The following is a 23,661-nucleotide window of genomic DNA, read 5'->3' as shown; positions in this document are numbered from 1 at the left end:
CAAAGGCCTTTTCTGCATCGATTAACAGGATCATATGGTTTTTCTCTTTTTTTTTGTTAATGTGATGTATCACGTTGATTGATTTGCGAATGTTGAACCAGCCCTGCATCCCAGGAATGAATCCCACTTGATCATGGTGAATAATTCTTTTTATATGCCGTTGAATTCGATTTGCTAGTATCTTATTGAGAATTTTTGCATCCATATTCATCAGGGATATTGGCCTGTAGTTCTCTTTTTTTACTGGGTCTCTGTCTGGTTTAGGAATCAAAGTAATACTGGCTTCATAGAATGAGTCTGGAAGTTTTCCTTCCCTTTCTACTTCTTGGAATAGCTTGAGAAGGATAGGTATTATCTCTGCTTTAAACGTCTGGTAGAACTCCCCTGGGAAGCCATCTGGTCCTGGACTCTTATTTGTTGGGAGATTTTTGATAACCGATTCAATTTCTTCGCTGGTGATGGGTCTGTTCAAGCTTTCTATTTCCTCCTGATTGAGTTTTGGAAGAGTGTGGGTGTTCAGGAATTTGTCCATTTCTTCTAGGTTGTCCAATTTGTTGGCATATAATTTTTCATAGTATTCCCTGATAATTGTTTGTATCTCTGAGGGATTGGTTGTAATAATTCCATTTTCATTCATGATTTTATCTATTTGGGTCATCTCCCTTTTCTTTTTGAGAAGCCTGGCTAGAGGTTTGTCAATTTTGTTTATTTTTTCAAAAAACCAACTCTTGGTTTCATTGATCTGCTCTACAGTTTTTTTAGATTCTATATTGTTTATTTCTGCTCTGATCTTTATTATTTCTCTTCTTCTGCTGGGTTTAGGCTGCCTTTGCTGTTCTGCTTCTATTTCCTTTAGGTGTGCTGTTAGATTTTGTATTTGGGATTTTTCTTGTTTCTTGAGATAGGCCTGGATTGCAATGTATTTTCCTCTCAGGACTGCCTTCGCTGCGTCCCAAAGCGTTTGGATTGTTGTATTTTCATTTTCGTTTGTTTCCATATATTTTTTAATTTCTTCTCTAATTGCCTGGTTGACCCACTCATTCGTTAGTAGGGTGTTCTTTAACCTCCATGCTTTTGGAGGTTTTCCAGACTTTTTTCTGTGGTTGATTTCAAGCTTCATAGCGTTGTGGTCTGAAAGTATGCATGGTATGATTTCAATTCTTGTAAACTTATGAAGGGCTGTTTTGTGACCCAGTATATGATCTATCTTGGAGAATGTTCCATGTGCACTCGAGAAGAAAGTATATTCTGTTGCTTTGGGATGCAGAGTTCTAAATATATCTGTCAAGTCCATCTGATCCAATGTCTCATTCAGGGCCCTTGTTTCTTTATTGATCGTGTGTCTAGATGATCTATCCATTTCTGTAAGTGGGGTGTTGAAGTCCCCTGCAATTACCACATTCTTATCAATAAGGTTGCTTGTGTTTATGAGTAATTGTTTTATATATTTGGGCGCTCCGGTATTCGGCGCATAGACATTTATAATTGTTAGCTCTTCCTGATGGATAGACCCTGTCACTATTATATAATGTCCTTCTTCATCTCTTGTTACAGCCTTTAATTTAAAGTCTAGTTTGTCTGATATAAGGATGGCTACTCCAGCTTTCTTTTGGCTTCCAGTAGCATGATAAATAGTTCTCCATCCCCTCACTCTCAATCTAAAGGTGTCCTCAGGTCTAAAATGAGTCTCTTGTAGACAGCAAATAGATGGGTCTTGTTTTTTTATCCATTCTGATACCCTATGTCTTTTGGTTGGCGCATTTAGTCCATTTACATTCAGTGTTATTATAGAAAGATATGGGTTTAGAGTCATTGTGATGTCTGTATGTTTTATGCTTGTAGTGATGTCTCTGGTACTTTGTCTCACAGGGTCCCCCTTAGGATCTCTTGGAGGGCTGGTTTAATGGTGACAAATTCCTTCAGTTTTTGTTTGTTTGGGAAGACCTTTATCTCTCCTTCTATTCTAAATGACAGACTTGCTGGATAAAGGATTCTCGGCTGCATATTTTTTCTGTCTAGCACACTGAAAATCTCGTGCCAATTCTTTCTGGCCTGCCAAGTTTCAAAAGAGAGATCAGTCACAAGTCTTATAGGTCTCCCTTTATATGTGAGGGCACGTTTACCCCTTGCTGCTTTCAGAATTTTCTCTTTATCCTTGTATTTTGCCAGTTTCACTATGATATGTCGTGCAGAAGATCGATTCAAGTTACGTCTGAAGGGAGTTCTCTGTGCCTCTTGGATTTCAATGCCTTTTTCCTTCCCCAGTTCAGGGAAGTTCTCAGCTATTATTTCTTCAAGTACCCCTTCAGCACCTTTCCCTCTCTCTTCCTCCTCTGGGATACCAATGATGCGTATATTATTTCTTTTTAGTGTATCACTTAGTTCTCTAATTTTCCCCTCATATTCCTGGATTTTTTTATCCCTCTTTTTCTCAGCTTCCTCTTTTTCCATAACTTTATCTTCTAGTTCACCTATTCTCTCCTCTGCCTCTTCAATCCGAGCCGTGGTGGTTTCCATTTTGTTATGCATTTCGTTTAAAGCGTTTTTCAGCTCCTCGTGACTGTTCCTTAGTCCCTTGATCTCTGTAGCAAGAGATTCTCTGCTGTCAGCTATACTGTTTTCAAGCCCAGCGATTAATTTTATGACTATTATTCTAAATTCACTTTCTGTTATATTATTTAAATCCTTTTTGATCAGCTCATTAGCTGTTGTTATTTCCTGGAGATTCTTCTGAGGGGAATTCTTCCGCTTGGTCATTTTGGATAGTCCCTGGCGTGGTGAGGACCTGCAGGGCACTTCTCCTGTGCTGTGGTGTATAACTGGAGTTGGTGGGCGGAGCCGCAGTCAGACCTGATGTCTGCTCCCAGCCCACCGCTGGGGCCACAGTCAGACTGGTGCATGCCTTCTCTTCCCCTCTCCTAGGGGCGGGATTCACTGTGGGGTGGGGTGGTCTGTCTGGGCTACTTGCACACTGCCAGGCTTGTGATGCTGGGGATCTGGCGTCTTAGCTGGGGTGGGTAGGCAAGGTGCACAGGGGCAGGAGGGGCAGGCTTAGCTTGCTTCTCCTTAGGTGATCCACTTCAGGAGGGGCCCTGTGGCAGCAGGAGGGAGTCAGATCCGCTGCTGCCGGAGGTTTGGCTCCGCAGAAGCGCAGAGTTGGGTGTTTGCGCGGAGCGAGCAAGTTCCCTGGCAGGAACTGGTTCTCTTTGGGATTTTGGCTGGGGGATGGGCGGGGAAGATGGCGCTGGCGTGCGCCTTTGTTCCCCACCAAACTGAGCTCTGTCGTCCGGGGGCTCAGCAGCTCTCCTTCCCTTTGTCCTCCAGCCTTCCCGCTTTCTGAGCAGAGCTGTTAACTTATGACTTCCCAGACGCTAAGTCGCGCTTGCTGTCGGAACACAGTCCGTCAGGCCCCTCTGCTTTTTGCAAGCCAGACTCGGGGGCTCTGCTTGGCCGGCGAGCCGCCCCTCCGCCCCGGCTCCCTCCCGCCAGTCCGTGGAGCGCGCACCGCCTCGCCGCCCTTCCTACCCTCTTCCGTGGGCCTCTCGTCTGCGCTTGGCTCTGGCGACTCCGTTCTGCTAATCCTCTGGTGGTTTTCTGGGTTATTTAGGCAGGTGTAGGTGGAATCTAAGTGATCAGCAGGACGCGCGGTGAGCCCAGCGTCCTCCTACGCCGCCATCTTCTGAGCTTTTTAAACTGTTGTTTAATAGGCTTTTTTGTTCTCTAATGTTAATGATCTGTAGTTTAATTGCATCATAATCAGTTTTGTTATTGTTTTATTCCAGTAGAACTTGTTAATGTTTTCTTTTTGACCTAATATTAATTTTTAATGAATATCATATATGTATTTGAGAAGAAGGTGTATTTTCTATTAGCCATGGTAAAGTTAGATATGTACTGTTGGTGTTGTTAGGTCTCCTGTACCTTTACTTCCCCCTTTTTTTTTTTTTTTGGTCAGCTTGATCTTATACTGAAAGTGACATGTTAATCTCATATTGTTAATGTGTTTCTATTTATATCTTTTATACTTTTTACTTTTTAAAGGCAATGCTGTTTGGTTCATAGGTATTTATACTTATTCTTCATTTTGAATTGCGGCTTATAGCACTAAAAGTTTCCTCCTTTGCCATGCTTTTTGGCTTGTATCTTAGTTGTGGTGTCTATATCCCTATCCCTGTTTTGTTACTGTTTCCATTTGCCTGAAGTGCTTTTGTCCATCTTTTTAATTTTAGCCTTTAGCAATTATTTTTATTTATGTCTCTTTTATACAACATATAATTGGGTCATTGTGAGCTGTATGGGATTTTTTATTAGATGAATTAAGTGCACTCACATGTATGTATAAGTTTATGTGCTTGATTTCCAATATGTCACATTATTTTCTCTTTAAATATTAAGTGTATTATATTCTAACTGCTATGGGTTTTTTCTTCACACAATGTGTTTTCATTATTTTCAAATAATTTTTGTATACAGGAAGGTTTTTATTTTTGTTTTAGTTTTTGCCTTTATATTTATGCCTTTTATGATACTTCCCCTTACCTGTTTCTTACTTAACTGCTTCCTGTAAAGCTTTTAGTCTTTAATATCATCCTTTATCTCTTACCTATTGCTCATACCACTTTCCTTTTTCCCTTTCTCATCTCTTCCCATTTTTATTTGCATATTGATTGGACAGAGATTTCTCAAGTAGATTGCTCAGGACCTGCTTGTGGGTATAATATTCTCTGAGCCTTTACATGTTCAAAAATGGTTCTATACTTGGGGTGCCTGGGTAGCTCAGTTGGTTAAGCATCTGACTTCGCTCAGGTCATGATCTCACAGTTTGTGAGTTCGAGCCCCACGTCGGGCTCTGTGCTGATGGCTTGGAGCCTGGAGCCTGCTTCAGATTCTGTGTCTCCCTCTCTCTGCCCCTCACCCGCTCACACTCTGCCTCTTTCTCTCAAAACTGAATAAACATTAAAAAAAATAATTAAAAAATGGTTCTAGGGGCGCCTGGGTGGCGCAGTTGGTTAAGCGTCCGACTTCAGCCAGGTCACGATCTCGCGGTCCGTGAGTTCGAGCCCCGCGTCGGGCTCTGGGCTGATGGCTCAGAGCCTGGAGCCTGTTTCCGATTCTGTGTCTCCCTCTCTCTCTGCCCCTCCCCCGTTCATGCTCTGTCTCTCTCTGTCCCAAAAATAAATAAACGTTGAAAAAAAAAAAAAAATTTAAAAAAAAAAAAAAAAATGGTTCTATACTTGAAGGACAGTTTGGCTGGATATAAAATCCTTTGTTTACATTTTCTTTGTGTTTTCTGAAAATGCTACTCCTTTGTTACTTAGCTATATATGTTGTGGGTTTTTTTTCTCTTTTTAAATGTTTATTTTTATTTTTGAGACAAAGTGTGAGCGGGGGTGGGGCAGAGAGAGAGAGGGAGACAAAGGATCCCAACCAGGCTCTACACTGACAGCAACAAGCCCAATTCAGGGCTCAAACTCACAAACCACAAGATCATGACCTGAGCCAAAGTCAGACACTCAGCTGAGCCACCCAGGTACCCCTGTATATGTTATTTTTGAGGGGACTAATGCCAGTCTAATTTTTTTGCTTTTTAAGTTATTTGATAATTTTTTCCTGGTGGCCCTGAGGATTTTTTTTTCTGTATGTTTTAGAATTGGTCTTTTGATATAATATCTCTGATACCAAGTGGACTCTTTCAAAATGTAGATTTAGATCTGTTATTGCGAGAAAGTTTTCATGGATTATATTTTAATAGTTTTATTCCATTATTTCCTTTGGCATATCACATTTTTAATATGATTTGTATCTTTTCTATCTTTATCTTTCCTGAATTCAATCAATTATTTACATTCTTCTCTAAAAAAAATTTAGCCCCACACTAAAGCAACGACAGTAACAAAACAACAAACCAAAAAATGTTTAGCCTTAGTTTTAAAATTTCTCATTTCTGGAGTGCCTGGGTGGCTCAGCCAGTTAAGCAGCCAACTCTTGATTTTGGCTCAGGTCATAATGTCACAGTTGTGAGTTCAAGCCCTGCATTAAGCTTTGTGCTCACAGTGTGGAGCCTGCTTCCAATTCTCTGTCTCCCTCAATCTTCCCCTCCCCACTCTCAAAAATAAATAAACATTAAAAAACTTTTTTAAAGTTCTCGTTCCAGGTGTTTTTTCATATTTCAAAAATTTTTTGAGAGTATTTAATTCACTTTGAGTGTTTTACAGTTTTCTTCTGCTTCACTATTGGTTTTGTGCGGCATTTTTTATCAGTGAATTATTTCATTTCTTATCTTTCTTCTTTTTACAATATTTTTGTATAGATGAAGACAATTGGTGGCTTTTGATTCTGTGAAATGCAGTTTGGGTGCTTTGATATTCCTTATTCAAAAACACCCTCTTAAAGCAGTGGGAGCAAAGTATGGTTTCTTTATCGGGTAGATTTTGGTAGAGTAAGAAAGGGTTGTGTGTTCTCACATTTTCACTTTTCATATGAATTGTAGTGTCCTAAATTTTTCTTCCTCACTGCACAGTTTCCAAAAAGCGTCTCTCTTTTTTTAACTCTTTTTCTCCTGAAGTGTTTTCTTGCCAAGAGTGTCTCTTCACAAACATGGTTAAGACCCTTTCCTGAAGACTGTACTCTCATCTTCCAGAAATGCTATTTATTTCTCAGTACTTTCACACTTAGAATAGACTTTGTCTTTCTGGAAATGGTTTAGATCATCTCTACTCTTCTCTCTATTCTTAGCTGTCTCTTCAGCTCAACTTTTCCTGGACTTTTCTTAATCTTTGCAAAGGCTCATGGCAAGAGTATGAGAAACAGCTTGTAAAAATTTGGTATGTGTATACTTATAGGTAATTTGAAGTTTGGACTTTTGCTGCCTTCTGATTATACAAACACAAGGTTTAATATAGATTTATTTGCTTTTGTTGTGTGTTTTGTTTCTGTTTTGAGGATGACTTGAGAAGTTCACAATTACACTGCTGCTATTACCTCAGCTACCCAGAATTCTACCCTCAAAGGTTTAACTTTTTTTTAAGGTTATTCATTTATTTTTGAGAGAGAGAGAGAGCATGAGCAGGGGAGGGGCAGAGAGAGAGGGAGAAAATCCAAAGCAGGCTCCACACTGTCAGCAAAGAGCCCCAATCAGTGTGGGGCTGGAATTTACAGACTGTGAAATTGTGAGCTGAGCCAAAGTCAGATGCTTAACTGACTGAGCCACCTAGGTGCCTCAAAGCTTTAATTTTGTATAGCTCTTCAATTTTGGAATCCTGGAAAAGACACTGTGAATCTGTACTTTTTTTATTCTTTTACTATCAGCTTAGTGTTGTTTTTGAGAATAAATATGCTTATAATAATCTACCATGTTTAACTAGAAACCACTAGGGTTTTTTTGTTTTTGTTTTTGTTTTGGGGGGAGCAAGTGAGTAAGGGGCAAAGAGAGAGAGAGAAAGGGAGAGAGAGAAGCAGGCCTCATCTCAAGCAGGACTTGAACTCATGAACCCTGAGATCATGACCTGAGCCGAAGTCAGATGCTTGACCAACTGAGCCATAAGTTTTTTGTTTTTTTTTTAAATGTTTATCTTGAGAGAGAGAAAGCATGTGCATGAGTGGAGGAGGGAGAGAGAGAATCCCACAGAGCACAGAGCCCCACGTGGGCCTTAATCCCACAAACCGTGAGTGAGATCATGACTTGAGCCAAAATCAAAAGTCACATGCCTAACTGACTGAGTCACCCAGACACCCCTATTTGTTTGGTTTTTAATTGATAAAAAAAAATTCCGTGTCTGAAAACTTTAGCATGTTACGTAAAAAAAATAGTGTTCTATAAACAAAAACAATGTACTTAGTGTACTATAAACGAAAAATAATAGATAACCCTTATGGTCTATACCAGTAGTTTATTAATATCATCTGGAGGGCTTGTTAACGTGCTGATTGCTGAGGCTTATTCTCAGAGTTTCTGATGTGATCAGCTGAAATGGTGCCCAAGAATTTCTATTTCTAACGTGTTCCGGGTACATTCCTAGTTGCTAGAGTTACAGCAGGAAACAGACAAGGCCTCTATTCTCTTGAAGCTTATTCTAGATCTTTGAAATTTTTTTCTCTCTTCCTGAATATAAATCCCTTAATTATACCAAACTCTTTCTTTTTTTTTTTTTAATTAAAAAAAAATTTTTTTACTGTTTGTTTATTTTTGAGAGAGGGAGAGAGAGAGTGTGTGAACGTGGGGGGGGGGGGGGTGGGTGGGGAGCAGAGAGAGGGAGACAGAGGATCCAAAGCGAGCTCTGTGCTGACAGCAAGGAGCCCCATGCAGGGCTCAAACCCATGAATCATAGATCATGACCTGAGCTGAAGTTGAATGTTTAACCAATTGAGCCAACCACACATGCCCCCCATACTCTTTCTTAATGGCCTCTAAAGACTTACCTGAAATGCTTCCTTCTCTCCTCACCTTCCCCTTGGCCTGTTCAAATTCTACTCATCCAAAAACGAATTTGCAGCATAGAGCCTATCCTACATTTTAAATTGTATTCTCCTACCCCAAGCCAGCCTTCCATTTCTTCTATTATTTTCCCCAAACATTTCAATTCAGCAGGGGTAGGGATTTTGGTCTGTTTTCTTTACTGATGTTTCTCCAGCTCCTGGAGAAGTCTTGGCAGAGAGAATAAGGAAATAAATGTTTGGTGCAGCACTGTTTATAATAGTGAAAAAGGAGAAAGATAAAAATGTTCAGCCATATATAAATTAATACTGTTATTATGATTAATGTTTACAAAATGACACACAGGAAAACATATTGGACAGAAAGTCCATGAGTTTGGCTGTTTCTTTTTTTTCCCCTTCTCTGATTTCTAAAATGTTTAAGAAATTTTTAATCTCACCCCCATTACTTATTAGTTGTATAACCTTGGGGAAGTTGTTACTTCTCTGTGCCTTGGAAGAATAGTGGGACTAGTAGGAATAGTACAACTATTAGGAATATAGGAATAGGAATAGCACGATTACCTACTTTAGGATTGTGACTATTGAGTGAGTAATGTGCTTAGAGCAAGGCCTTGCACATGGAAGGTGCCCAATAAATTTTTGTACTACTATTATATAACTGAATATAATGACCAAAGACATAGCACTAATAAGTATCCCACTTCACAGTGCCTAGAATTAAGAACGTTAACAGGAACCCATGAGGGAGGGGAAGGAAAAAAAAAAAAAAAGAGGTTAGAGTGGGAGAGAGCCAAAGCATAAGAGACTGTTGAGAACTGAGAACAAACTAAGGGTTGATGGGGGGTGGGAGGGAGGAGAGGGTGGGTGATGGGTATTGAGGAGGGCACCTTTTGGGATGAGCACTGGGTGTTGTATGGAAACCAATTTGACAATAAATTTCATATATAAATAAAAAAAAAAAGAAAAACAAGGAGAATTATAAAAAAAAAAATAACGTTAGATTAGAATTAACTGTAGAAAATCTGTTAGTTTTTTTTTTTTTTTTTTTTTTTTTTAAGAAACAGAAACTTGGAATCCTAGCTTTTATGTAAAAACCTCCCCAATCCCCATGGCCGAACGTGATCTTCACTTTGTCTGAATTTTTCTTAACATTTCCTTCAATGTGTTATCATAACTTCATTCAGTGTTTAACAGGTATTTCTTAATTGCCTACCATGATGTCAGGCATCAGGTTGTAGTAGTGAGCAACGGAAGATAGAGGTTCCTGCCTTCACAGACCTTACATTTCTGGTAGGGTAGGCAGAAACAGGGATACAAAATCATGTAAATAAGGTAACTATAGATTGTGGTAAATGTTACAAGGGAAGTTAAGTTTGAATGTGACAAAGTAAGTGAGATTAAGGGAGGATGCCATTTATGACAGAGTGAGAAGTGTTCAAAAAGAAAGAAAAAGGGGAACAAAATAGAAAGCAACTGGGTGTTAATTTAGAGAAGGTAGTCCTTTCAAAAAAGGACTCAAAGGCTTTTGATGGCTTTAATGCTGATCTCTAGTTGTACAGATAACATCTAATATTGTTTTGAATAGTTATTTTTATTTTAGTATTATATACACACATCTATCTGTATTTGTTTCTGGAATACCCATCTGTATATGTGTTTTACAACCATATGTTCATATTGATGCCTCAAATTCCAACTCAGCATCAAAAGTTCATTGCAGCCTTTTCCATTTTTTTATTTGTACTTTCTTTTTCTCCAAAAGTGAGAAACTTCTCTCTTGTTATCCATATTTTTTTTGTTTAGTCTTAGCATACACATAACCGTTTCAGAATTGCTAACCCATACCCTGTGAACAAGCAAATGTACTAGCTAGAGTACATTCTAGCTAGTGTACCATTCTTTTTGTCTCTAGCTTTTGTTTGCCAGACTTACCTAGGTTAGTTCATTTTTTGTCACCCTTTCCCCCTGACTATGATTGTGTTCATTTGGTACTGTTTGTGTTCCATTCCACATTCCCCCTGCCCTCCTGGCTGATTGTATTTAATTTTGGTGCGTGTGAACCATTACCATGGTTCTAAGCTTCAGAACTAAGTAGAAAGATTGCCACCAAGAAGTATTGCTCCCCCTCAATCCTACTTCCTTGTTCCTGTTCCCTTGGTCTTTTCACCTATACCTATCCACATCCTGTAGTGAACCAGTCTCATTTGGATTTTTCTGCCTCTTTCTTTCAAGGCTGATCTTCAGACAAGTTCTCAGCGTTTAAATCTTTCAGCCTCCAATGCTGCAGTGGCTGAACTTAAACCTGATTGTTGTATTGATGATGTCATACATCATGAAGTAAAGGAAATTGGAACACACATGTAAGGATTAATTTTACTAGTTCTCAAAGACTTTTTCTTATATATGCCAGTATTTGAAATTTTTACTGTATGCCCACTTATCATTAAACCCTAAGACCCTACTTCAGAAGCAATTTTATGTTCCAGGTTTACATGCTTACCAGAAACAAACTTTAAACAAAGTGTTTGTTTTGTAAGGAAAAATATCTTGATTTATTTTCATTTATTTCTAGTTTCCTATTTGCATCTATAGACAGCCCTATCCAAAAAATAACAAGCCATGAAAACATTTAAAACCCCGGTACCACCCTGACTGAAAGTATGTTTATTATTTTTCAAATGCTGACAACGGATGTTAATAGCAGTTAATTAACTGATGTTAATTTTAAAGTCATGGTTTTTCAGTTATGTATTTAACTGTGTTTGTATACTCTACCCTGAGAATTCAGAAAAACAGAACCAAAGTAAGACAAGCTATAAGAAAAAAAATCTCAAATTCTGTATTCCTGGCCTTTATATGTATTTGAATATGAATGCTCTATTTTCCTGTCTGAGAGGCAAATATGAAAATTTCAGCCATCTAAAGTAATTTAGGCTTCTCCATCTGCCTTACCACCCCCACATCCAATCATTTTACAAAGTCCTGTTCTTACTAACTATATGTCATTATCCTCCCTTCTTCATCTCCACTTAACATCACCATTTTTGCCTCTCTTCTTTGACTTAAAGAAGTATATAATATTAGCTATTAATCATTTCAATTTGGTGACCTCTCTTTTGTAGGCACTTCTTAGTGCATATACTCTGTGGTTGATACAAGCCTTAGAGTCAAAATTTAAAGATTTCAGATTCCAGCTTCATCATTTATTAACTATGTGGTATAAGTCACTTAACTCTTCACTGACTTCCCACTACCCTTAGAAAATTCTGACTGCTTTGGCTTTACAGAGTTCTCTAGAGCCTAATCCTTACCAGCTGCTCTAGTTCTTACCTTTTCTCCTTCCTCCCTCCTTCTTTATACTGAGTCATACAGATGTTTCCTTTCTCCTCTGTGACTGGAAATATACTCTTCCCTCACAAAGGAATGCCTTTGTTATTTTGTTTACCTTAGTACTACTTCTTCATCTCTCTGATTCACCACAACTTTCTCAAAGAGGCTTTCCTGACCTCCTACACTAGACCCCTTTTTATGTATTCTGTAGCATTCACAACTTACCATTGTTTTGGTCTTGTACTTAAAATTAATTGCTTAGTACCTGTCATTTCCGTTACACTTGATCTTAGCCAAAAGGCCGAGAAGCGATCCTGTCATTTCCATTAGAGTATGAGTTCCATGGAGTCGGCTACCAGAAGATCTACCAGAGGACAGTAGTCAACCTTTGTTGAAATTGAGTTTACCAAAATGATAGTAAATGCGTTAAATCCTCCTTTTAGAGAAAAAGAGACTCTTGTAGAATTAAATATTTAACTCATAAATAATGACATGGAGCTCAAATCTATATCTGGCTTCAAAAAACTCATAACCTTGCTATTACTGCTTCCTACCGCGAGCACTTGAGAGCAGTTACTGTGCTTTGATCAACTCTCTATCCCTAGTATCTGGCTTATGGACAGTTACAAAGGAGAAATTAAATTACCTGTAATATCACCACTGAGTGTAACCACTATGAAAACATTAGTGTACTGTTTTCCAGTCTTGTAAATGTTCATATATATATGAACATATATATATTATGAGTCACTTGAGTCAGTATTCTTTGAAAACATTATTTTTAAGATGGTTTTATCTTACATACTTGGACCATATTCTTTAAATTTGTTTACCCTAATGTTGGACTTCACATTATTTCTAGTCTCCCACTATTAGAAATAACACAGTGATAAGTTATTAACACAGTATGAGTTATTTCACACAGTGATGAATTAAATAACATAGTATTTCCTATGGTAAATTGCTTGAAGTGAGTTTACTATAGGAGCATGTAAGGATTTTTAAGACTGTTAGGGATTGTTTTCTAAATTTCTTACAACCACTAGCAATATAGATAGAGTCCGTTTCTCTACACCCTTGCCAACCTTGATGACATGTGTAAAGAATTTTTTCCAAATCTTAAGAGGTAGAAAAATTTTACCTCATTATTTTATTTCTTTGACTACTTGTGAGGCTGAACATTTTCACATTTTTGTTAGCCTGTTCTGGTGCTGTGATTTACCTATGTATATCCTTTCCCTCTCTTTTGAGTAAGATACTAATGTTTTATTTACAAGAATTTCTCTTCATAATGTTAGAAGTATTTTATCCCATTTTGTCTGCTTTTTAATTTTGTTTCAGTGTTTTTTATTCATTCAGTTTGTAAATTTATAAGACTCTTTTCCTTTCCATTGCCCTTTAATATTAAAAAGTCTTTCCCTGCCCTGAAATTTTGATTTTGTAATTTTTTTTCTTGTAATTTTTGTGAACTTACTTTGTACGCTCAACTATTTGATTATTCTGGGATTTATTTTGGAATATATTTCACCTTTTGAAGGAAAAGTTTCTGACTTCCTGCTCCAAAAGAGTGTATTTAATTTTGCTAATTAGAACTTTCTTGTTCATGGAATTATATTATCTGCTGAAACTCTTTTTTTCCTACTCTAGGCCCATTTGGCTATACTTCCACGTTATTGGTATTAATGTTTTTCCAGATTTGTGAGTAGAATTGAGGTGTATTGGATTTATTATTTAAAAACAAAATTGAAGATGATTCAGAGATATCTTTCTATTTCAGCCTGGTGTGTGCAGTGAGCTATACAACTCAGGGTGGAGAAAAAATGTATTTTAGAAAATTCTTCAAATTTCAGGTATTAAATATGACAATGGTAAATATTTTTTAGATGCCTTTTTTCCCTATGAAGTTACTCCTATGTATCTGCAGTGAAAACAGGCTCCAAATAGTGGAGCTTCATGTATTTGGATTTGTTATATTACTAGCAATCTAAAGTCAGAGTAAATTAAGTAAAAGCAGAGAAATTATCATTGTCAATGTAATATTTCATTTGAACATTTTTTTTAAGTTTTGTTTTTGTTTTGTTTTGTTTTGTTTTTTTGTAGTAATCTCTCCATCCAGCATGGGACTTATCATGACTCTGAGATCAAAAGTTGCACACTCTTCTGACTGAGCCAGCCAGGTGCCCCTCACTTGAAGATTTTTATCCATAAAATAATTGTTCTGTTTTTATGCCTTGACAAAACACACAAGAATATATGAGAGGAATGAAATGAGTGTAAAGTCCAGATAAAATCAATGTAAATAGTATCAAATTTCTAAACAAATTTTTAAATTTTTTTTTTTTTTTTCAACGTTTATTTATTTTGGGGACAGAGAGAGACAGAGCATGAACGGGGGAGGGGCAGAGGCAGAGAGAGAGGGAGACACAGAATCGGAAACAGGCTCCAGGCTCTGAGCCATCAGCCCAGAGCCCGACGCGGGGCTCGAACTCACGGACCGCGAGATCGTGACCTGGCTGAAGTCGGACGCTTAACCGACTGCGCCACCCAGGCGCCCCTCTAAACAAATTTTTAAATGAGAGATTATTGACTTGAGCTGAGTGGACTAGGCTTCCTTCTGGTATTCCGTGAGTCACTGAAATTGTAGGTAGAATTTTGTACTTATATACAATTTTCACTCCATGATCAAAAATAGTTAAAAACCACTGGTTTACCATAGGCACATGTATGTGAGAAGGGATGGGATGATCATATACAGTTATCTAAATTAGATCTAGATACGATGCTGTGTATATTTTTCATACCTCTCTGTTTTTAAGTGGCAGAAAAAGTACTATCAGTAGGAAATAAGTAAATACGTACATACATACATACATACATACATACATACATACCCACATTTATTTGGGGGCACATGGCTGGCTTATTAGGTGGAGCATATGAGTCTTGATCTCAGGGTTGTGAGTTTGAGTCCCACATTGGGCATAGAGATTACTTTAAAACATTTTTAAAAAATTTTTATAAAGGGAAAAATTTTTGCTATGACTTTGCTGCATCACACATTTAAGATTTTGCATGCCTTTTAAAAGAAAATAAGAGGTTTGCTTATTTTGATAAACACTTTTGTGAAATATAGAGAGAAAAATACATAAAATGTATATATTCAGTTTAGCAAAATATTATGAAATAAACACTTAATGTAATTCATGTAACTATCACCCACTCAAGAAATGATGGTTGTCTTTTAAAAATGCATTTGGGATTGTTTTTTGTTTTTGTTTTTGCAAAAATACTGCATACCTATTGGAAAAGTTTTTCACAGTTAAGATTGGAAAATGCCTTTGACAAATTTATGCCCTATGGTTTAAAACAAACAAAGATAAATGGTCAAATGATAATAATCTCCTCTGATTGATATGCTTTATTAAACTAGGTTCTCAAACCATTGGATGTGAAAACCAAATTTTATAACGCAGAGGTAAGTGTTGGGTATTTAATGGGAATTCAGATTAAACAGTAAGATCTTTATTTGACTAAAATTCTGATACATTTCTTTTCATATTAAATTGCTTATATAACTGCACATTACTTGTAAAAAAATGAGCATAAATTTCAAACAAAAGAGAATAATTTCCTTGTAGATCTTTTAATCTGTTGTGTTTAACTTACATAGAATCAGTGTATCTTGAATTTTACTCTCTCAAATTTTGTAAGGCTTTCACCCCCTTGCACTAAATGATTGCCCTGTACTTCCATGTAATGGTTATTGTTACTGTCTAAAAACATTAGCAATTTGTTCAGTATTTAGAGTATGATTCTGATATCATAAAATTGAAGTAGTTGATCTAACCCTGCAAAAAAGATTTAATGTTCATGGAAAATATTGACAAATAGAGCTCATCAAATTAAATTCTTTGCTCTGGAAAATTAGGGTGTTAGCTACAGTTTGATTGTTAAATTCAGTGAAAGGCTTGAAATAATTTTTGGGAGAAACAGGTTTGGCAAAAATATAGAAATATGTAACTTTTGGAATAGAAGATATCTTCTGTCCTAATAAAAGAGATAAAATAGACTTTGCCTAGGAGAAATGTCTTATTGCTTGGATTTCCTTTTAAAAATTCTACTTTATCTTGGCTTCTAAAGTTCCAGAAAAAGCAGATTTCCTAATAGGTCCCTTACTCCCACAAAAATCATATCTTTCATACCACAGTGATAAATTCAAAAACATTTACAGTATTTTGAAATGAAAATTATATCTTTATTCCTCTAAGGCACATGATCAGAAATTTACAGTCATATGTCAAATTTCCTATGTATTTTTACCATCAACACCTGAGTTTTTATTCAATATAAAGTTTGTACTACTGGACATACCAAAAGATGCCTAAGATAAGGAACCTGACCTGCAGTAAAGCCCTATTAGGAGAAAAGAAAAAAAGTGCATAAAATAATAAAACTATCTAATATAGTATATATAGTGAATCTAAAGTGAATGATATAAAAAGATGTGCTATAGGAAGTCTGGGGTTGAGATTTTAGAGTAGTGTTCAGGGAAGATGAGGAGGGGAACTAGAGGGAGGGTTTGGAAGTAACCTGTTGGAAACATAAAAGTGTCAAAGTAGTGAAGGCATTCCTAGCAGAATTACAAATGCACATGGATTATTGACTACTTAGTGAAGAATATACATATTTGATGGAAGGATACAGTCTCATCAAGGAGATTACTAGATATTTAAAGAGTTAACATTTCTTTTTCATGGGTAGGGGAGCTGGAATACTACATACATGTTCTGGTTTTACTAGAATACTGTTGATTAATTATAGTATAGCTATTCAGCTTGGTGAATTTTAAGTGATCTTAATTTATCATTTTGCTGGGAAAGATTTCATCCATAATATGAGGGAGATGGGTAACTATTCTGTTAGAACACATGTTTGAAAATTAGAAACAAATAGGGCTGTATGTGGGTCTTTTTTCCTATAATTGGGTTGTAGGAAGGCACATATTAAGCGGTTTTAGGCTTCCTTTGATGAAAATGTGGTGGTACAGTAAGATACTTGTCAAATGGTTTTATAACACTAATATTCACAGTGATTTGCATAGTTTTTTAAATTGCTAGTTATTCCATGAATAATATTATAAAAGTGATATACTCCCCCAAAAGGAAGGGGAAAAAAATCCACAATTTGACCACACCAAAAAGTAATGGGCTTTTCATTAATCCATGTCTTCTTTCAGTTGTTACTCATTTGTGTTTAATATTCTCTTTTCATAATCACAGTACCAATTGTGTTTGTTGCCTTTTTCAGTTAACATTTATATGATCTGTAATCTTTGCCAACAAACGTCAGCTAAAAAAGTTTTAGTAAAATTCTGAACCTTTCAAAATAGAGATATCTTTAAAAACTAGGAGTGAAGGGGCACCTGGGTGGCTCATTTGGTTACGTGTCCGACTCTTGATTTCAACTCAGGTCGTGATCTCACGGTTCGTGAGTTCAAGCCCCACATCCAGCTCTGTGCTGACAGTATGGAGCCTGCTTCATATTCTCTGTCTCCCTCTCTTTCTGTCCATCCCCAGTAATAAATAAACACATAAAAAAAACTAGGAGTGAACAAATAGAATCTTTAGGGTCTCTAAGATATTCAGTATAATAGCTATACTATAATTAATCAACAGTATTACAGTAAACCAGAAAGACAGAACACATGTAGTATTCCAACTCCCCTACCCACGATAAAGAGATGTTAACTCTTTAAACATCTACTAATCCCTTGATGAGACTGTATCCTTCCATCAAATATGTATATTCTTTACTAAGTACTCAGTATTCCATGTGCCATAGTTCTTACACATTGACTTTTATTAGCCCCACATTTGTCTCGAACATGTTTTTCACATTGTTTCTGATAATTATAGTAGTATGTGAATCACCTAAAGGAAAACAAATTTTATGAGAAACTTTGTTGTAGTCTTCTAAAATGGGAAAGAAGAATGGTGACATTAGAAACCAGGATTCAAACATTTGGTCACCTGCTGGGTATAGAGCTCTATCCCAGGTCCTAAAGGGAAATAAATATAAACTTGACATCTTCCCAGTCTTCATGGTACTTAGATTTGGTAGAGGAAATAAACATGACAAAACCACAGTGTAAGCACCATCCCCCAGATCATAAAGTGTACTTAGACTCAGAACATCAAGAGGTGAAAAAGTATTTTTAGCTATGGGTTGGATGAAAAAGGCAACATTTACGATGGCCCTTGATAAATAAGTAGCCTTAGAAATATATATGAAAAAGAGACAAACTATGAAATATATTAACAAGAAGACAATAAACTTTCAGTTTTCAGAAGTGATCTAGCCCAGCATTTCTTGAAGTATAATGCATAGAACTCTAATCACTTAAGATGGTCCTTGAAAAAATGCTTCCATTATTAGACAAATTTAGGAGAAGCTGTACAGTATATATCACCTGTGATGTGGATGATAATGTATAACCATTCTAAGTTATCAATGAAAAATAACAGTATAGGTAACAAATTTATAGCACTACAAGGCATGGAATATACCTCTCTGTCGCCCAAATGTGTCCTTGAATATTTGCTCGTGTTTAAATATTCACCGTGTTCTTCTCTATTCATTTAACCATAGCAGTTTCCCCTCTTTAGAAAAATGATTTGTCATATTTCTGTGTTACTTTCTGTTTACTTCCTTGTTTTACTAATGCTGTCTTGTTTAATAAATTTTAAAAAATGCAGAAATGCATTTTATTTAAAGTTAGTTATTCTTTTTCTTTAACATTTAATTCTGATTTTTCTAATTTTTCTTTTTTATTTTTCCATTAGAGTGACCTCAGTTCTGTGGTAATTTGATTTTTTATTATAAATTTATATGCTTTTCTTACTTACCACTTTTTGACTCTGCCTAATTAATCTCTCTGTACAAAACATAGTGGAAAAACAAAGTTAGTTGTGAATACCACTTATATGACTTTAAAAGAGGTAGATAATTTGTACTTTTTACATCATATTGGTTATCTTACTCTGTGGGAAAAAAATTAGATGGAAGATTAAATTGTCATATTGAAACAGTTATGCTCTCACTTTTAGTGTTTTTCCTTTGGGTGTTTTTTTAAAAGAGGCATGTTAACTTTGTTTAAAATAGACTTGGGATTTTCAACAACTTCCTGTAAGTTTCTTTACTTTAATTTTTTGAGTAAACTCTAGTTGAAATTTTTTCATCTTCAAATGCATAGTGGTTTTAGTTTTACGTCTGGGTCAGGTAAAGTTGGCCCTTTGACATTAGCAAACAGAAGAATATCAAATTTTCCCAAGTTGGCTAAAGTCATATTTTCAAATTTCTGTTTAATATAAGCGGCATTTGCTTATAATATGTGACTTACATAATAACAACATCGACTGCTGTAGCACAGAATTCTTAATTTTCCAAATGTCAAATGACTTTATACTAACTGTTCAAACTAACTTAATTTTCCATTATGCTGCTTGTTTTTCTTTCATTTTATCTAAGTTCTTCCTAAATTTAAGCAGAAAATTGCATTTTTAAATTTGAAATGTGGGTCTATGGTTATTTTTTTTAAAGCAATGGATTGATGGGATATATTTACCATATTCTGAGAAAAAGTAACAGAATAATAGCTATGAGTGGTACATTCTTTTAAACTGATAAGTCATTGTATTTCTATTTTCACTTGCGCACATGTGCCAAGAACTAAAGAATCTGTTTTAGTTTACATAATAATGCTTTATATTATATTCTTCATCATTATATTTTTACAAATGATTTCCATTTACCTGGATTTAATATATAAAAAGTTACATTAAGTGCCAAATTTCGGGGTCATAGTTTATTTTTTTTTCTTTCTGCATATATATTACTTTGAAACGTTTGAACAAAGTAATTATTGAATATGCTATATCATTTTTTAGACAGGTTTGTTTCACAAATGAACCAAGTTGTCTGTTATCCTTCATTTATGCACACAAAAAATCCAAATCACATAAAAAGAAGGATGTTTGCATAAATAATCTAAATTTCAGTGCCTAAATTTTAGGAATAAAAATTTTATATAAAAATACATATTTAAATTACCCATTCATAAAAATATTGCTGAATAGCATTAGTTTTCACATTTGTCGCTAAGACTACAAAATACCTTATGTTTGATTTAAAAGCTCTATGATAGGTATAATTCACATCCTTTTTTTCAGCCCTAAATATTTGTGTAAAATAAACCAAGAAATCACTAATGACTGCTAACAAACTGCTTTATTCAAAAAGTTAAATCCCATATGATTATAAAATAGACTATTCTTTGTACTGGTGGTACTTATACTTTCTAAATTGAAAAAATGTGACCACTGAAACTATATTAATGATATGATGGAATATTATAATGACCTAATTCTATTAACATATCACTAAAATCATAGATGCATAGGTATATGCATACTACTAAATCACAGTTTAACATTTTAATGAGTTATTAGAAGATTTAGGATATTTGTCATTGAAATTCCAGTTAAAGAACTATTTTTGGATGTTGATAAAAAAAATATAGTTATCCCCCATCCATTGTTTGACAAGTTATCAGTTAACTAACACTTGACTTTGCCCCTGTTAATTATGTTAGGGTGAAGATTTCTTTTCTTGCATTAATTATGATAACTTTAATTTGCAGGCATGAACTAATCACATTTGTGGTTAATATTTTTTCTTCGTATAGATCAGATATTTTTGTTGAGATAAATGTTTTAAATACCATTACACTTTGGTGGATATTTTTTTCATGTCCCCAGACTGATGAAGTATTTCTCGAAGCCCAGATTCAGAATATTACAACCTCACCCATGTTTATGGAGAAAGTTTCACTGGAGCCATCTATAATGTACAACGTAGCAGAATTAAATTCAGTCAGCCAAGCTGGAGAAAGGTAAATATGAATTATGAAGTGTTTGTTTTTATTTTGAAGTATCTGAACTTTTCTAACATTTGTTAACTCTTGGGTGGTTTATAATTTTCCTTTTAAATTTTTTTTCAACGTTTATTTTATTTTTGGGACAGAGAGAGACAGAGCATGAACGGGGGAGGGTCAGAGAGAGAGGGAGACACAGAATCGGAAACAGGCTCCAGGCTCCGAGCCATCAGCCCAGAGCCTGACGCGGGGCTCGAACTCACGGACCGCGAGATCGTGACCTGGCTGAAGTCGGACGCTTAACCGACTGCGCCACCCAGGCGCCCCTATAATTTTCCTTTTAATTAATAGACTTTATTTTTCTTAGTTAAGTCTTATGTTCACAGAAAAATTGATTAGAAAGCAAAGTTCCCACATGCCCCTGTCCCTGCTCATAGTTCCCAGTTTTTACATCTTGTTTTAATGTGGCACATTTGTTACAATTGATGAGCCGAATTGAATGACACTCTTATTAATTACAGTCCATAATTCACATTCGGGGTTCATTTTTTTGTGTCATACATTTTGTGGGTTTTGACAAATGTAATGACATTCAGCCCCCACTACTGTATTAGACAAAATACTCTCATTGCCCTAAAAATCTCCTGTGCTTCACCCATTCATTCCTCCTTCCACATACAATTACAAAGATCCTAGCCATTTGCATTTTATGTTTTACTGTTTGAAACATAGTCTTGTAACTTTTATAATAATTCAGTGAGGTAAATATGAAACTGTTCATCCTTTCCTGCATATGATAAAACTGAGGCATGGGAAGAAATGATGGAGAGGCTAGAAAGGATAAAAATGAAGGATGAGTTTTAAGAATATTCTCAACATTAAAAGGAGTGGACATAGGAAGAGACAATGTAGGTTTTTTTGCAGAAATGAAATATATATGTCTTTCTATAGATAATTTAAAAGAGGAAGAATAAATAAATACAAAGTTGATATTAATATGGATAAGAAGGTAATCACTGCAGCAAGTAACTGATTTTGTTCATCGATGAAAAATTTACTTCTATCTTATTATGGTGGTTAAATTGAGTAAAGTTTGTAGCCTCCCATATCCCCACTAAGGAAAACAGTAACTTCATTCTTTCCCTAATCTTTTGGTTCATTTTACAAATGATCACTTAGTTTACAGTGGTATGTTTCTTCTTACTCTAAACTATTTTCCTTGATAATTTTAGAAAAAGGGACAGGATACTTTAGGTTCTGATTTCTGTCACATTTTTTCAGTTAATGGATACATATCCAGTATTTTAGGTAATATATTGCATTCTGTTTTAAAGAAAGAACTAAAGGTTTTCCATATCAACTGAAACATTTAAAGAAAAGTAAATCTTGTCAGTTCAAGTCCTTTTTCATTTGTGTTGAAATGGTAAATCATGCAGTTCCCGTCCAGAAGAAAAATCACAGCCATGGTTTTTCTTTTAAGACTTTAGAGAATTTTCTCCATCTCTCTCTCTCCACCCGTCTCAGTGTAACTACATTTGGGTCAAGAGCTTATTTGCAGCCAATGGATACACGCCAGTATTTGTACTGCCTAAAACCCAAGAAGGAGTTTGCAGAAAAAGCAGGCATCATTAAAGGAGTAACAGTAATTGGAAAACTGGATATAGTGTGGAAAACAAATCTAGGTGAAAGGGGAAGATTACAGACCAGTCAACTTCAACGAATGGTGAGTCTGGAAAAAACACTGGAGGGGGTTTTGGGGGATGGGAGGGGCAGATAGACCAACCTAAATTTTCCTAGGTGTATTACTAAAAATCAGCACTTGTAAAAGGTATTATTATTACCAGTAAATAAGAGATAAAAGACTAATAATTTTACTGATTTCTAGGTAGAAAATTCATATTGAGATGGATGAAAAATGTTCAAATATTAATTTATCCATAATACATGGTTTGTTACTCTACTAAACAGAAAGTAAATTACTACTTACCAATTTTTCCCTTCTGTAGTATTTCATGCTCACTGTTCATCTGACTTCCACTACATAAAAGGCTTTTTTGCAGTGTTCTGCAACTCTTGGACTTACTACATTCACCAACTCAGTTCAGACTTTTTAAAAGATTTTTAGAATCCGAGTCATCTAAAATTCAGAGAGTGAGTTCCATTAAGGTTGTCTTATAAGCATTATTTGGATACTTTTCCTAATTTCTGCTCTTAAAGCAGGGATGGCTCCCGATCTTCTTTCTTTTGTGCTAGTGAGACTATGCTACAGAATCATCCCTTTATGCTGAATATTAACTGCTGTGATATATTCTTTAAAAATTACTTTTCTTTCACTATGTCAGGTAATAATTGGAAAAAGAAAGATTTTCACTGGGCCTAATTTAAAATATAGCAGTTAAGGGAAGCCCGGGTGGCTTAGTCGGTTGAGTGTCTGACATCGACTCAGGTCATGATCTCATGGTGCGTGAGTTCGAGCCCCATGTTGGATCTGTGCTGACAGCTCAGAGCCTGGAGCCTGCTTCAGATTCTGTGTCTCCCTCTCTCTCTGCCCCTCCCCAGCTTGTGCTCTGCCTCTCTCTCTCTCTCAAAAATAAACATTAAAAAGTTAAAAAAAATAATAATAAAAATAATAAAATAAAATACAGCATTAGCTATCATCTTGCCATGGATGTTCCAGGCTTTGATGCTTCTGTGGTCTTTTCCCTGCTTGAGTGTCTTGTGAACAGACATGTATTTTTTTCCTGGATCTTTTCAAGACAATCTTACTTTTTCTGCTTAGGCAATAACTTACTTTTTAGAGTTATATATGTATAAGCTGCAGGATCTTTGGAAAGCATCCCTTTAAGATCAGACCCGTTGAAATTTCTTTACTGAGTTTTTACCTCTGAGATTCATTTGAACTCTACTGAACATGAAGTATTTATAGCAAACACAGTCAGAGTCCATAGTATTGTTCCACGGGC

The 23,661-nt window shown here is 35.8% G+C and overlaps 1 protein-coding gene across 7 annotated transcripts in view; it reads left to right on the top strand.

The window, feature by feature from the left end:
* TRAPPC13 (trafficking protein particle complex subunit 13) overlaps window positions 1-23,661 on the top strand; it is a 46,746-nt gene that overhangs the window by 18,621 nt on the left and 4,464 nt on the right. For 4 of the 7 annotated variants that reach the window (XM_086699879.1, XM_086699875.1, XM_025925083.2 and 1 more), the window contains exons 5-10: window positions 10,669-10,796; window positions 13,544-13,616; window positions 15,197-15,241; window positions 18,609-18,626; window positions 20,583-20,716; window positions 22,223-22,421. In XM_086699879.1, the coding sequence (XP_086556005.1) occupies window positions 10,669-10,796; window positions 13,544-13,616; window positions 15,197-15,241; window positions 18,609-18,626; window positions 20,583-20,716; window positions 22,223-22,421 (597 nt within the window). The remainder of the gene's footprint in view (window positions 1-10,668; window positions 10,797-13,543; window positions 13,617-15,196; window positions 15,242-18,608; window positions 18,627-20,582; window positions 20,717-22,222; window positions 22,422-23,661) is intronic. The other 3 variants (XM_025925084.2, XM_025925082.2, XM_086699878.1) reach the window with 1 other exon arrangement.

Source organism: Puma concolor, chromosome A1, assembly GCF_028749965.1.
Source record: "Puma concolor isolate L17-30 chromosome A1, mPumCon1.1.hap2, whole genome shotgun sequence".
Lineage (NCBI taxonomy): Eukaryota > Metazoa > Chordata > Mammalia > Carnivora > Felidae > Puma > Puma concolor.
Note: the sequence above shows the minus strand (reverse complement) of the source record. Positions and strands in the feature narration are given on the sequence as shown.